This window comes from Drosophila rhopaloa, unplaced genomic scaffold, assembly GCF_018152115.1.
Source record: "Drosophila rhopaloa isolate 14029-0021.01 unplaced genomic scaffold, ASM1815211v1 contig_115, whole genome shotgun sequence".
Lineage (NCBI taxonomy): Eukaryota > Metazoa > Arthropoda > Insecta > Diptera > Drosophilidae > Drosophila > Drosophila rhopaloa.
Window position 1 is genome coordinate 12,644,536 of NW_025334990.1, and position 17,078 is coordinate 12,661,613.

The window sequence follows — 17,078 nt, forward strand, 5'->3', positions numbered from 1 at the left end:
TTCGTCAGTATTTTTATCACATTTTAATGAGCTTGGCTGCTTATTGATTTATTTGATTTTATTCTATAACAGAATTTATACAGATAATTTCAAACAAATTTATTAAAGTTGATAAAGTAAAATTTAATTAGTCAATCTTTTCGAAATGCTTTTTGCTTGCCTGATTTAAAATAAATATGTCAATCGTAATGTTGTATTTGTATTGCTCTATTGATTAATATTCTTTCAAATAAATATAATTAAACGGAATTGCTATTTTTAAACAAATAAACTATTATTCTCGTGTATCTGGTTATTTTAACAAACTTTTTCAATAAAAAAAGTTAAAAATTTTGATAGGAAAAAAATGCATTTATAAATCAATCGAAACTTTATTTACTCTTTAAATTAAGTTATTTCAGTGAATATAAGAGGGAATTTCATTAATAGAGTGAGTGTAATTAGTCAAATAATCGCTTCGCTTAGCATTTATTTAGAAATGAATTTAAATATTTTCTCTGTCAATTTTTCGGACATTTAACACCACGCTGAATTGCTGGTTTTTGTTGGCCCGATACGATGCTAATTATGCAATTAATTTGCGGCCTTTGTCAATCGCTTGTGTCTAATCACTGTCCCATTTGTCTGGGCCGCACATATTTTGAGTTAAGTACCCGAATACCCGAAACCGTAAATTTGTGGTACTCAGCGTAGAATGGCGAGAATTTCTGAGCGATTTGAATATTTAAATATGCATTCAGTGGAAGTTGAGGCACGACGAGTCCCGCTGTCGACTAAATGGCCTCAGTTTTATTTATCGCACGACAAATGTCACTCGAGCGTTTCAAATGCCTGTCATACTTGCCGTTTTTTCTCCATTTTCTTTACCCCTCCACCATTATTTGATCGTTTTTGCTGCAATCAGACGTATTACACGTCATCGGCTTATGAATCGGCACAGTTTTGTTTTGGAGCGCTCGAATTATCCGATTGTTTTTCCGTTTATGTGTTTGCATTGGCTTTCTCAGCGATTCGGTCTAATTTAAAGTGCCTATTTAGTATGACCCAAAGCAGGACAGGCACTCGATGTCACCGTCAGTTGCAGTGGCAGTTACTATTGCAGCCTTGGGCGCCTTGTCAAGCCCAAATTATTATTATTTTAGTTTAATTTATTTTTCCTGTTGCCACCCGAAATTCTATATTTGTTAACATTTGGTTAGGTTTAGTCTCCAAGATTTTGTCGAAAAAAGGTATTTTATTGGCACTCAAAATAAAATTATGATATAACGAAATCGTACCAAATATATCGAAGCTTATTTTTGAAATTACATACCATCTGAAATTCAAATTACACAAGTTGGCCTGTATATATATATTTGTATATGCACATGACGTCATTGTCTCCTTGTTGGCTAAGTGATTTCCAATGCAGTCGGCAATGCAGGCTAAGTGGAGGGGGAACTGATTTGCATAAATGTCGAGCGGACGGTGGATAATAAAGTGGCGAGTGGCTAAAGTTGCGGCCCTGGGAACCTCATGCATATCATCAAAATGGCACAAACTGAAACACAAAATTTGCGTTCGCTTAGCACATTTCGCACATTAACCCACATGCAAAAAATGGGGGGACGGCCAAGGAAAGCCTTGTTTTGTCTATTGTTCACGTTCTTTCTTTTTTTTTTTTGCTTTGCCATTTTCAAGGCAGAAACCTTTCTCAAACGGCTTTTTGCATAATTATCCAGAAGGTGGAAAACGAAAACATTAAACAAGGCGACCTGGTTACAAAAAGCACACATGCAAGTGCCTATATTTAGATATTTCAGCCAGGAATAATTATAGCCCGCTTGCCAAGATTTCAGTTTATTTAACTCGCCTTCTTGTTTGAGGTCTAATTAATTGAGTCGGCTTATAATTGCATTGCGTGGGCGGGCTTACAAATGCATGCAACTCGCATTTCAGCTTGCCTCTCAAATTTGCATTGTTATATGCCGCAATGTATGCTACAGTAATTGCCAAATAGCAAGCAAATTTGCAAATGCCAAATGTGGCGTTTGTATCTGTATCTCATTTTGCAGAACAATTGCCATGTCATTTGCAATCAGGAGTTTGCAGGTAGCAAAGTATTCATTTGCTTGCCTTTCAATAACTTTGATTATGTTCTCGGAAATTGGAGCAAGAGAAGAGAAGTCCTTAGCGCAAAAGGATTTAGTTTCACCAGTGGGTGCTCTTTTGAAATAATAATTATTTTTACTGAAAGTTTAACCAAGGGGGTTGGGAAAATGAGATTATATGTTAATTAGCAACATTAAACCTTTTGTATTCAAATAATTTGGAATAATGTTGAATAAAGTAAGTCCAAGTAATAAATAAAGATAAATAATTTTAGATACTGAACTACTACAATAAGAATATATAGACATTAAAATAACTTCAATTGATTTTAAATCGCTTTATAAATGGCCTACAAAAATGCGGTACATATTTTATATATGCTACTTTAGAATGTAAATGTTAATTAGTGCTGTCTAGAAATAGTTCTCAAATAAACATGAACATTATCTTTAATCTTAGAACGAATACGTTGCTCTCGACGCTTTTACAAAGTTGTTAATTACGTTTTGGAACACTTTTAATTATCGCCACACTCACACCCCGTGGCAAACACCCAAACAGATAATATCCACACACAAATTGGCCTGTTTTGCGCTGTTTGTTCGGCTGTAATCCCCGTTTTGGCCTTTTAGTTTATCGTCTTGAATTGGGCAACGGCAATCAATGCGCCAACCGAACTGAAACAACAACCACTCAGCCACTTTTGTTGCTATTTATCGTGTGTTTTTTTTATCTATACTGCCATGCTGTTAATTGCCGAAAAACTCGGGTACAAGTTTTACTTTTCTTCATGTTTTGTTATTCGCTTTTCAGTATTTTTTCCCCAAATGCTTTGCCTTTTTGCTGGGCTTGTTTGCTTTGAGCACGCGCCGTTAAAAACTGCCACGCGCAACAAATTTTGGGGAGAGATGGTCCAAGGGAAAGGAAGAATCGTGTTTAAAATTAAACTGAGAAAACGACAGGCAACAGCGACGAACGGGAACGTTTTGATGGGGCAAGAGCGGTGGTGGCAACAAATGTAGATAAAACGTTTTGTTACAACACATAATCGCTTTTCCTAGGGTGCTTACAGATACAGATACAGATACAAGAATATCCTTTTACCCACACGCCGAAGGGTGGAAGGTACGGTAGACACTCTGGATAACAAAAGTAACAAAAGTAACTAGTAATCTTTTGGTCAATAAGGGGGAAAATCAACAATCGAATTGATTGATTTTGTACCTACAAAATATTAAAAGAACTAAATTGTTTATATATTTAAACACTTTATTAACTTCTATTTATTTTATGTCAAATAAATTTATTTTAGATGAATTATTCTAAGAGATTTTGTTAAATTAATTTAGTTATAATTTAATAGGACAGCTTAATTGTTACCAATTAATATATTGCCAATTAAATGCGTAGGATCTTAGAAAGCGTGAGAATTGACAATTCCCTTAATTGATTTAGGTAAAAAATACCTCATCTATTACTGCGAGTGCACACTGTACCAAAGCACTCGCGTTTTATGTATCCGCGGGAAGCTGCTGTTGCTTTTGCTGCTTCCACCTTTAAAGTATCTGAATCTCCATCTGCAGCCGAGTATCTGTTGCCCGCCTCAGCGAACAGGCAACATAATTGCTCACTAATTTAACGCTAATGGACGTCAATTTAAGCATCCATCCAGCAGTTTATCATTCTGGCCATAATCGCAGGATGGCAGGAAGGATCAGAGGGAGTGGCTCGACCAATAGCTGTCTTAAAATTTTGCGTAGGCAGCCTAGGGAATTTAACAATTTATGGCCAACAGATGAGATGTCCTTAATGGACAGGAGGCAGACAGCAGGTCCTTGACAAGTTCAGAGAACTTCCTTGGAAGCTTGGGTCGTGGCTAGGATTGTTGCTAATCATTTGTCGAGAAGGAATTAAAGTCTGGTTAGGATAAGACATTCACAAAGTGCCTCAGACATTGACTTTAGTCCTTGGACACTCCATTGAACTCATATAAAATTTGCCAGACATATTTCAGAATATTGTTAAGCGATTTGCGAATCTTACAGGGCGGCTTCAAATCCAATAGATTAAAAAATAATTGAATCGACTCTAGACCGAAGCGAAAAAGCAAAGAAGGGAGAACAATTGAGACCGGGGATCAGGCCAGAGATGGCAAAGGTTAACTGACAAGTCGTTGTCTCACTGCCACCATAACCCCCCTCCCCTCCCCTTATTCCGGCTTAAAATTGAATTCGAAAGGCGCCGTGTAGTATATATATGTATATACCCACATATGTAGGCATGCGTTTGCCTTCGATATGAAATCGTGTGTATGCCCTGGTGAATTTTCTTTTTCGCTTCGCGTGGGCTGTAAAATTCCTTTTGACAGCTTTAAGCATTCCATTCCCATTGTGACTACCCATATGTACATGCACTGGAAAAAATATGTAAATGTGAGAGCATGAACAGAGATAAATACATTTTCTATCCCATTTCTGAGCTCAAAAGTTTCAGTTACGGTTTAATTATTATTTATTTTTTATAAGTATCCTAGTACCCGTTTTAATCAATTTAAAATGTTATTGTAATATTATAGATTTAGTTTATTTTATGGCAGTAAATATTGTCATGTTTTATTCATTAAACTTTAAAATTGAAAAAAGGTCAGAATGTCTTCTTTTTCTCTGTAGACATGTACTTATAACCCCTGTAACAAAAGGCATTTAAAATGTGTGAGTCAGCAGACCGCAGTACACATCCCCCCATCCTTAGTTACACCCCTAATTTTCCCCCAATTTCCCTCACATTTCCCAACCGTTTAGTGAGCCTCTCTCATTACGCATACGACATGTGTTCTGTTGGGCGTTAATAAATCAATACCCTGGCGTCGTATTTTGACAAACATTTTCAAGCTGATAACCTTTTTACTTTAACGTCAAAGAAAGAGACGGTACATCCCATCCCAGGGGGTGTGTAGAAAAGAGAGGGGGAGATAAAGGTAGAAGGGCAGCGGCAGTGGCAGAAACAAATAAGAAATTCGCCATTAAAGTTGCGTGACGAAGTGAAATTTGCGTCAAATACTCTCGGGACTGTTTCTTCTTTTTGCCCAAGATATATATGTATATATAACATATATATTTGTGTATATGTGAAGTCCTGACATTTAGAGCAAACGACCCAAAAGTCTGAACCTCTGTCGTCATGTGGCGCATTTTGAGCTCAAGTGCCGGCGGCGCCCTGAAGTATGCCCTGAAATTGCTTTGATGTAGATGCGATATTTTGTTGTCAAAATACTAACATATATATAACACATATTCATATGGGCATATGGGCATATCGCCTCCCCGCAAAGGGGCACAAATGTCAACGAGAATTAAGTGCTTGCCGCCTTATTTTTCCCCCCATCTCGAGCTGCCACTTTGACGCATTGACCGGAAGTGAAAACATTTTCCCCCCAAGCAGAAGATGGCAGAAAATTTGAATCGGGGCTTGGGAGATAAACATCGCTGTGGCAGGGTCGTAAGAAAATATTAAAGCATCAGCACCGGACAGGTAACATTACGGAAATGCTTTTAGCAAAATAAGTAATATTAATTTAATTTATGCTTATGGGGTAAAATGAAATGTTGTTACAAACTTTCGCCCTAACTTTTTACATCATTCACGTAGTCAAATTTCAACGTAGTGAAGCCGGGAAAATGCCAACTCTGAAGGCAAATAAGTTAAGAGCAGATGAAATCTGAGCTGAAATAAAATGAAACTAAGGGAAGTCTAATAAAAACAGGTGAAGGTAAAAGAAAATGAAGAACGTATCTCTTTTTTATATCTGCAAAGGAATAAAGGAAAAACCTTGAAATAAAAAACCTTTATATTCCAACTATTTAATTATTATTTAGCCTCCAGAAAATCGTACATTGTTTCCACAAATGACAATATAGCTAAAAGAGTTCTGTAATTCAAAGGGTTCGCCAGCGGCAAAAGTGAAATCGCTTTTCCTTTACACAAATAATCAATTGAAATTCTAGGACACAAAACACACAATTTTTGTAGTTAAAAATAAAATTCTTAGAACTATTCAAGAATGTAAATAAAATGTAATTTCCTGAAACCCCATCATAATTTCACTTTGTGAGGATGAATGTGTATTGAAAGAAGTAATTATCTGCTGGTCACAAAAACAATAAAGCCACAACTTAAATTGTTTCCAAAAAATCAATTTAAATTCTGTTTTTCAAAACACAGTTGATTTTTGTGCCCTGGGTGACATTTTCTAAGAGAATGTATGCCAAACTTTTTGGTAAATTGATTTGCTCCAAATAGTAAAGCAATTTAAAGTTTTTCCCATATTGAATATCAATTTCATTAGATTTTCTAATTGCGTACTGTGCAAAATGATGAATTTATAATTGAGCCTATTGTTGGCTCGTTTTTGGCAGATCCTTTGCATATGAATATGTGGCATCAAGTCACAGACAATGACACTGCACTTGAGCTGTGGCCTTGCTGGAAACGCTTTTTCTTGGGAAACCGAATTTTCTCCTGCCGTTCTGCCGTTAAAACACTTAACCCAATTCAAATTCAATAGGGTGGGGAGGTCAAGTGGGGTGGGGTCTGGGTCTGGGTCTGGGTGAAACACTGTCAATGACACGGGCAGACCTCGATATATGGTCATGGGACATGCATAATAATTAGGCCGCCTCGAGTGCTTCTTTGTTTGAGGTCTTCCAACTGTTGAATACACGAACTGACCATCAAATTCGAGATGTGCCCATGTACATAGTTTGGCTAATTAAGCACACACATTTATGGTTTGCCGTTCCTTAATGAAGTCATTTGGAGCAAGGCTTTCGGTGTCCGCCGCTCTTGAACCCAAAAAACCCGAAACCCCCACACAGGTGTCCCATTTCTGAATTGTTGACGTAATTGGATAGGCCAACTGACACAGAAATTCCGACGAAGGATCCTGAAAACAGGTTGGTTGAGGAACAAAAACAACGACAGTTGGTCACTTATTACCGGGATTTTGTGTCATCTGTTCTTTTTGGTCCAGGAAATCCTCAAGGTTGTTCGGTTGCATCGTTAGGATGGTTTATTTTTAGGCTGTTTTGTTATATGATATCAATGGGATAAGGTTGATAGGAATAAATAACAGGAATTAATCTGTGATATTAAAATATCGATGAATATAAAAATTTTCCAAAAAAAATATAATACTAAACAAAGAAGTTCTTTATGTCAGTAAAATATCACACCATAACCTATTTTAAAATAAAAGGTATATAAATAGTTTAAACCAATTATTAGTTTTAATCTTTCAGAAACATTGTGTTTAAAAACCTTTTTTTATCAGATAGACAATTTTCCCAATTAAAGGATTACGTTTTACATTTAAGTAATATAGTAAGAGGGATTATTAGTATTTCTTAAAACCTCTTATAAATCAGTAAAAACCCCATTGTATAACTGCACCAATTCGAGAGCAAAAACGAGATTCCGAATGTAAATGCAATTTTAAAGTTGGATTCAATTTCGTTGCAAGCGGAAAACTCAATTCCGCAATTTTGTAAAAGCGCAAACATACGGGCAGGGGTGAAAGGTCAGGTATCCAGAGGATACATTCCACCCACAGTGGGTGGTGGGTGGTCATGCGGCTGGGTGCTTTCACATTTCACCACCACCTGCAGCTGCAGTAAAAATGACATTAAAATGGAAGTCATATGCACATGGTTAACTCGCCACGCATAGCCAAGCCGTAATCATTTTGATGGCCCTCCGGAGGGAGGATCTGGGGCTCCTGTGGGTGCAACAGTTTACCATGTGGAGGTTGCCAGAGGTTGCAAGAGAGGTTGCAAGAGGGTGCTGCAGGATGGTGGCGAAATTAGTCAGCCTTAATCCCATAAAAGCGCTGCATGCTGCCACCGTTGATGATAATGATAATGACGATAATGACGATAGTGGCCAGCGGATAGAGACGTGGACCGAAACCCGGGAAATTCCATTAGGGGAATGGGAACGCGAGTGCAAAACGCGAATATAAATGAAAATGTTAATGGAAATGCCAACATAAAACAGCTGCAGCAATGGCAAAAGATATTCATAGATAGCGAGGCAAATTCCCATCAGCCGTTTTTATTAGAAATAAAAGAAATTGAAATTGCTTGTAGCTTTGGATAAAATTTTTTACTTTTCATAATCAACGAAAACATAGATTAGATACACCGGGAAAATACGTTTAAGAATTTGCCTTTAACATAGAGATTGCATTGTAAAACTAAGCCGAGTTCTTGCCAACTATTTTTTCAGACCCAAGCGATCGATCCCAGTTGTTTTTTTTAGGTTCTTGCGGGTGTTTTTGCTCTAAATTCGCCAAAATAAGACGCTCAGCCAAAATAGTCACTGTTTTGTACAAGTGAGGACGAAAACTATCGATTTCTGGTTGATTTGGGAAAAAATATTTTTTTACCGATTTCCGTATTTTTTATAAGGGGTTACAATATCAATTTTGACGAAAAATCGACCAAATTAAAATTTTTGAGCTGTGAATGCCACTCGATTGGAAATTTTATAACGAATTCAACAAGGTATGACATTCCAACAGGAATCCATTTTTTCCAAGGGTTTTGATCAAAAAAGGAAATAAAAGTGCCTATTATTTCCCAGGGTTTTGATAAAAAAACCGATAAAAAAGTTGATTTTTCCGGACCTCCGGATTTCAGCATTTTTGATAAGGGGTTACATCGTCTATTTTGGCGAAAAACCGACCAAAATGAAAAATTTGAGCTGTGAATGCCACTCGATTAGAAATTTTATAACGAATTCAACAAGGTATGCCATTCCAACATGTGCCCATTATTTCCCAGGTTTTTGATCAAAAAACCGATAAAAAAGTTGATTTTTCCGGACCTCCGGATTTCAGCATTTTTGATAAGGGGTTACATCGTCTATTTTGGCGAAAAACCGACCAAAATGAAAATTTTGAGCTGTGAATGCCACTCGATTGGAAATTTTATAACGAATTCAACAAGGTATGCCATTCCAACGTGAGACCATTATTTCCCAAGGTTTTGATTAAAAAACCGAGAAAAAAGTTGATTTTTCCGGATCTCCGGATTTAAGCATTTTTGATAAAAATAAAATTTTTTAGCTGTGAATGCCACTCGATTGGAAATTTTATAACAAATTCAACGAGGTGTGACATTTCAAGATTTGACCATTATTTCCAAGGGATTACATCGTCTATTTTGGCGAAAAACCGACCAAAATGAAAATTTTGAGCTGTGAATGCCACTCGATTGAAAATTTTATAACGAATTCAACAAGGTATACCATTCCAACATGTGACAATTATTTCCCAGGGTTTTGAACAAAAAACCGAGAAAATTTTCATAAGGGGTTACATTATCATTTTTTGCGAAAAATCGGCCAAAATAAAATTTTTTAGCTGTGAATGCCACTCGATTGGAAATTTTATAACAAATTCAACGAGGTGTGACATTTCAAGATTTGACCATTATTTCCAAGGGATTTGGTCAATAGGATCATAGGAGACACTTCCAACCCTAATAAGTTTATATATTCTTGATCAGCATCACTAGGCGTGTGGATATAGCCATGTCCAATTTGTTTTCCTCTGTGTAGCAACACCCAATTCAGTCAAAGGTGATTATTAAAAATAAAAGTAAAAATAAAGTCCCCTAACCATAATCAAGTTTTCCAATTTCTATAAAATTTAATCAGCTTTGCTCAACCGAACTTAGCTACCTGCAGTCGTCAAAATTAGCTTACTTTCGTTGGTTTGGGTATTAAATTCGGAGACAGCTGACTTTACCTACTTTACGAGTGTGTAGATATATAGCGTCTATAACTGTCGGCGAAATGGTTGTGCAGTTATACTTTCGTTCTCCGGCAACTGCGGAAATTGTGAGGAAATGAAAATGGTTTAACTTTTCTTTTTTGTGTGCTCTCCGTTTCTTTTTCTAGCTGTTTTTTTTTCGTTTCTGTGGCCAGCCCGCACCTAAATCCTTGACTGATGGGTGGAAAATGGGGAAAGTGGAAGGGGAGACGGAGGTGGGCATTTCATTCAGCCTCTTATTACTTGAGCCGCCGGACTATTTATAGTTTTCTCAGATGTTTGTGCAATTGCCATTCGTGTGGTTGCAGTGCGTTGAGTGAACCACCTTGACCCACTCTAATTGCAATCGCACCGCCTAATGTCTAATGTTCTCTCAGCCAGACGAAAAGCAACAGAAAAACAGTCAGCAGTCGATAGTCAGCAGTCGGCTTTTGGCCGGGCCAATCAGTGGGAGCACTTAAACGCCCAATTGGTTATTGAGTTGAGAGACTTTTCGATTACATTTTCATCGCAAACGGGGGCGTGGTAAACCTTTATTAGTTTTAAATATTTATTTGTTCCGCCAGGAGGCCGCAAGGGAAAGTTGAATATTAATGAACTTAATTGAAAAAGTTTGGCAAAAACAACAGTGAACAGGAACAATATCCTGCAGTCTTGTTGCCTGCCAAGAATTAATTTTCAAATTAGGGCAAATGAAATGTTGCGGGTAGAAGAAGTTTGTAAAATGCCTCAACAAAATTATTCTATCCCCACGCACAAAGTCTCAATACGCAATTTACATAATTACGTACATTTGACGGAAACTTATAAATATTTATGCTGATGCTCAAAAATTAAGCTCTCTGTTGATTTTCTACGAATAAAGGGAGGAGTATGGAGGATAATACCAGAGGGTTTGAAAAGGAGGGTCTAAAATACATAATTTATATATGCAGAGGCAGGAAAATCTTTAGTTTAGCTTTTTAAACATTTGGTTGTTCTTCTAGGCGAAAAATGTAAAAAAGGGAGGAGTATGGAAGTTAATGCCAGAAGGGTTGAAAAAAGATATTCCAAAATACATAATTCAGATATGCAGAGGCATATCTTTAGCTTCAGCTTTTCAAATATTTAGTTGATTTACAAGTAGCTTAATGTTAATTTTATGGGTTACAAATTATTTAAGAAGCTATGCGCAAGCATGAATGTTTTTGAACTTTTATTAAAGCCCTTTAAGTGCCTATTTAATTAAGATTATGCAGCAGAATAACAATTTTAGTGTATAAAGTAAGGGTGCGTTAATAAATTTGCTTTAATTTGCATTTAATAAAAAATATTTGTTTAGGTACATATCTTTCAAGCGTTTTGTTTACCAATTAATTTATTCCACATTAATCATAGATAGCTCCAGCCATCCAAACAATAACAATTCGTTATCTGTTCTGTCCGAAAGTGTTTTATAAGCACGTTTTTAAATGCATCAGCATTTGTGACATCATGTAGTCTTTTTACTGCGAAACGAAAAGACAATGGCATCGAAATCAATTTCTATAAAAATAAGAAACCCAAGTGAAAAGTGAATTACTCGTAAATTATATTATATTTGTCGCAGCTCGTTTTTGGGTAGCGCAGAAATTTAACATGAATCTCACGTCTGTCGTTTTCGCCGAACGACCGAACCAGACCAAAATCTCAAATTGTGCAATGTTGAATGTTGAATCATGAGCCGAGTTGGGTTTGCTTGACTGATGGATGGGTGATGACAAAAACAGCGATGTGGGAACAGGGGCAGCGGGTTGGTAATTGCCAACTAAATGACCGACAGCCAGCAGGTGACCGTTGGCCGCAGGTTAAACTCGGAATTTCATCCAATGTCGTACCTCCCCCTGAAACCCTGAAAACCAGATGCCCCTAATGCCCCCGATGCCCCTGCCCCTCATTGCTGAACTCTGGACACTTACTGGTGTCCCATTGCAGTTCATGTATTCCAGTGAATTAAGTGGGGGAAATGTGGGACGGTGGTTGGCATTATTTTCAGCATTTTCCAATTTCAATCCAAATCAGTAGATGAAATAAGCGAGTGATATCTTGAGGGGTAAACGATTAAGTTGGAATGCAATAACAATTATGATTGTTGCTGACTATTACAATGAATTACTCTTTGATTGATAGTATTTATATTGTAGTATTATAATAATGTGTATTATCATTGAAAGAATGTATACTTTTATATCATTCAAGTTCCCATTCAAACTGTTCATCGAAATTGAATTTAGTTTACCCTTGGGTAAAATCATAATCAATCCAATTTCCCTGTTTCTTTGCAATTACAGCACAAACATGTCAAGTGATTCGAGTCGAAAGATCCAGGTGCCCGATGAGCTGAAGGAGGTCCTGTTGCAGTTCTCGATCTCCTTCCTGGTGGAACAGCCCCCGGATGTGATCGACTATGCCGTGGAATACTTCACCAAACTCCAATCCGAACGTCCAAGTGGAGGGCACACAGATATAAGTACCGATGACCAGCTGAGCGTCAACTCACAGGATGCCGATGGTAAGTGGAGTTTTATTTTATTTGAACGGCTGGTTTTTTATTTAATCCAAAGACATTCGATTGCGTGTCCTGTCAACTTTTTCTTGGCCCAACTGCCCCGACCTTTTTGCATTTTCCGCTGCGTGTTGTAGAATTCTTGCCTGGGATATTTTTACTTTTTCCCCTGCACTTTTTTTTGCCCAGTTTGTGTTTTATTCCCGTCATGCAATTTGCTGGGAACTGCTGCGTAGTGGCTGCAAATCACTGACGTCAGCAATGTCAGTTTGGTTCGACATATAGACAATCTGCTGCTGTAATTCCCCCGACAATTCTGGTCAATTTTTCTTTTTTTTTTTTTTTGTTATGAGTGGTCGGGGGAAATCAAGATTTATTTGGCTGCCACAAATTGAAAAGTTTCCTCGTGGAGCGGATGATTTGCCCTTCTTTGGGGTTTTCCTTTGGCACGTGTTTAGATAATTAGCCAGGACCACGCATATGGCCATAAATCTTTGGCTCCCACAACGAGCATACAAAATACCAAATTAAATAATGATGGTGATGAAGCTTCAGCAGAGTTCAATTTGCTACAGCTCCAGCTCCTGCCCCATTTAGTTGGCCGTCTCTGTCTGGGGGCTTTTGTTCACAGCTTCCTTTTGCGTGTTTATCTTCCGGTTAATCAAACACGCAGTCCTCGAGGGAGGAGGATGAACAGGAGGTGGAGGTGGACCAGGACGAGGAAGAGGAGGAGGAGTACCAGGACCACGACGAGGATGCCATGTCAAGTGGCAGGCGAGGCTAGTGGAAAACGAAATGGGGCAAGCTGCTCGTGTCATTAAAAATCTATTAATTGTGCACACAGCAGACCGAAGAGCTGTGCCAACTTGCAGCTGCCAATCCTTTCACTCACAGTCAGACATTCATGGCTTACTAACTAGCTTGGGGCATACAACATGTCGATTAAAGAGCCTTGAGCCTGATTTAAGAACACAAATATTAATGCAGAAATGTTATATTCATGCGAGTTCTTAGAAAATGGGGGAACATAAAAGGAAAAGTTCATTTCCTTTAAATAAGTCATTTTTCTTAAGTAAATTATGAAAAATATGAATCTCGGTTGAAGAGTTACGCAACTTTGGCTAAAGTGAAAACAATTATATAATGGAAAAAACACGTTAAAGAACATCAATTTTTTAAATACTTAGTTTCAAATTTTTCTTCCTTTGATTATATTATTTTAGGATATTCTTTAGATACAAAAATATAGTTTTGATTATAAAACTAAGAGATTCTGTGGTTGTATGTAATCTAAGCTTAATTGTTTTCATTAAATAATTATATTTTGTAGTTATGGTTTTGCAGTAATACATTGCTCAAATGCTAAGCTTTAAATAATTGATCAGATTAAATTTTTAGGGGATTCTTTGTACATAAAATATATAGTTTTTCATTAGAAAAGTACGTAATTTTCCGTGAATTTTCTTTCAGTTCCCTATATAAATACGTATATAGTGTTAGATAAATTATAGTTTTAGGCCATTGTCTAACTATTAATGTCTGGCTGCCAGGGCCAACTTTGGCCGCATTGATTGCCCAGTGAAGCCAGCGAAATTGCTTTAAGCTCCAACCTCAACTGAGGCGAAAGGCACGCAAATAGCTACTGGCCACGCCCACCGCCTCCCACGCTTTTCCGCCCCCGACCACCCACTGGTTTTTCCATCGATCTGTTGGTCTGTATTTTTATGCTTTGATGTCTATTTGCGGGCGGAAGCCTTGCAGCAAAGTTTTCTGTTTAACTTTGGGCTTTAAAGTTGGTGTGACATTAATATCGCGCATACGCCGCGTAGGCCTTTGTGGCCAGTGTGTGCTTTTGGCGGTGGTCAAAGGTATGCGCTGACCATGGTACATTTTATTAACGCTCCTGTTAACCACAGCCTCAAAGTGAGGGGAAAGGGGAAGAGCATTGGGCGGGTTATGTTTTGCAGGACTTGCGGGGCCAGTGAAGCATACTGATGAACAGCTCAGCAGCCGCATACGCTTCATCGGGCACACAGGGCGCATGACACGCCCCGGGTGGGCGGTGCTGTATGCTCCGGGCGGGGGGCGTGGCACGGTGGTGTGAGTTACATTTCAACATTATTGACATGCCAGCGGCGTTTGTGTCAGGACTCTAGCTCGTTCGGTGGCAAACCTGAACGGAAATGCTGTCTCTTTCCCTTTCCCTTTTCGCCTTTCCCCTTTTCCCTTTGCCATCCACCCCTCGTCAACATCCTCCTGTTGCGCTTAATAATAATGTGTATATGAATGCTTATATGAAAAAGCTGAGGGAATGCTCATGTTAATCAAGACAAAGCAAAGTGTTGCCGCTATTTATAACGCTTCACTGGGAAAAATAAAGAGTTTAAAAGGATTTCTGAGTGCTTATTAATTAAGTTTATTTAGTTTAATTTGGTTCAGAGTTTATGAAAACAAATCTTTGAGTACTTCTATTACTAATTGTTTTAAAATCTCTACTTATGTAGAGATTTTATTTTCTGTAGGAAATAAGTTGAAATACAATAAATGTACCTTTACTAGTTTACAAAGTAAGGTTCAAAGTAGTTTACAAAGTAAGGTTCATATAATACTTGTTTTTAGTTTAATTGGCAATGTTAATCAATCAAATTTATTTTTAAAGCAATTGTTGAAGGCTCAAAATTCCTCTTTCGCAGGCTAAGTCTGTAGGGGTTTGAACTACACATTTTTTAGGAGATTTAGATTTGATTTCTCGCAGTGCTTGACCAACAAAGCGACAGACAGCTGGCACACACATATAGGGACCTGTATAAATAGACGGCCGACAACCACTGGACCGCTTGAGTGGCGTGTTGTGCTGCCTACTTACAGGCACTATTTCCGCCTTGGTTTGACGTTTGCCCGTCATCAGCGACTCCAGCGGACGAGGATGGCTGGTGATGTGGCTGGTCTGGTGATGTGGTGATGTGGCGATGCTGTGCCACTGTGCCTCTTGTGGCACCACTGGCACTTTCAGTCGCTCGGAGGACGTCACAAGGATAGCACGCACATTCAAAACCGTCTTTCAGTCGGTTCGTCAGTCAGTTTTTAAGCCAGTTTTGCCTGTTGGCCACTCATTCATTCATTCATTCACGTCGACAACGTCGGAAACTGTCGTCCTGTATATATATACATATATACCTATATATATCTCGATCTCGTCGCCGTTACTCGCAATCGTCCTCGTCGCTGTTGTCTCTTTCTGCTAATGAAATTAATGCAGCCAACTTTTTATTTGCCATTCTTAATTGAATTTCCCAGCTTATTTGCCAGAGTGCATGTGTGTGTTTGTTGTAGAGTAGAGCAAGCAACTTACTTAATTGAAATACTTTCGGTGCATCAATTACGAAATGATATTCAAAGTTTTGCCAGTGGGCTCTGTTGAAATCTAAGATCTTTTAAGTTTAACGTTTATTTGTGGTAAAAACGTCTTTGGAAATGGGAGCAATTATAAAATGAATTTTTGATTACTGTCCAATGCAACTTTTTATTTAAATTTTAAAGATTTCTGAATTTAAATTAGAAATCATAGATTGCACATTAAAACCAAACGGAAAATAAAATTTTTTTCCTTCTAAAATTTATAAAATTAGAAGCGTTTTAATGAGAATTAAATGTTATATAAATTTGATTGAGAAAGAAATTTAAGTGAGACTTTTTAAATTTATATCGAAATGAAATGGGGTAAAATATAATTATTCTCAAAGTTGGAAAATTCATTTTGAAATACGAATATTTAAATTTATGAGTGGAAACAATAATAATTGATGCAAAGATTTGATTGACTTACAAATATTACGAATTGAAATTCCTACAAAACAGAAGCAAATCAAAAATCGGAAAAATCAGAAACGCAGTATTTTATTGACTAAATAATTTGATAGAAATCTATCCAGTCATGCCAAGTTGGAAAATTAAAAATCTCATAAATTAGGAAGCAACAATTTTTCAGATTGATAGACATCTGAAAATCTTCTTCTAATTACCGGACTGTAAATCAAAAGTCTCAACAGACCTTGCACATTGGGCGGTAATAAAAACCAGAGCAGAGAACACGGAGGCAATTGCTGTCCAAGATTCTGGACGTGGGCATCTGTGTTGCTCATACACAATGCAAACAGACGACGGGTATATATGTTCAGGGCTTAAATAAATACTTGTCTGGAGAGTAAAATAGACGTGCACTTGGCCCGTCTTGGTGCACAATTTTTGTGGCTTTGGTCGAGCGGGAAAAAGGGGGGGTTTAAATCCAGAATGCGTGCCTGTGTAACTGTGGGTAATTGCATCATTAGGTTGACACTCTAACTGCCAACTTGACACGACTGCGGGTTGCAGTGCAAACATTCTGCCAAATTCGAATCTGAAACTGAATCCCCCCAAACGAACTCTGTGATTTTGCTATGGAAGAACAGATATACAAACATTTTCAACTGACTTTCTGAAGGCTTCGCCAAACATTCGAGTGCATAAATATTTATTACGCATACGCAGCGTGTGACGGGAAAGCCAAGCGCTTGTGTTTTTTAGTTGTTGTTTTTTGTGCCTCTCTACAACAACACTCACCTTGGGTTACATATACACCCATCAAAATTTATA

General features: G+C 37.7%; 1 protein-coding gene across 4 annotated transcripts in view; it reads left to right on the forward strand.

The window, feature by feature from the left end:
* Positions 1-17,078, forward strand: part of LOC108040617 (cAMP-dependent protein kinase type II regulatory subunit) — a 32,756-nt gene that overhangs the window by 8,972 nt on the left and 6,706 nt on the right. For all 4 annotated transcript variants that reach the window (XM_017118149.2, XM_017118145.2, XM_017118147.2 and 1 more), the window contains exon 3: positions 12,232-12,452. In XM_017118149.2, the coding sequence (XP_016973638.1) occupies positions 12,239-12,452 (214 nt within the window). In that variant the 5' untranslated portion in view covers positions 12,232-12,238. The remainder of the gene's footprint in view (positions 1-12,231; positions 12,453-17,078) is intronic.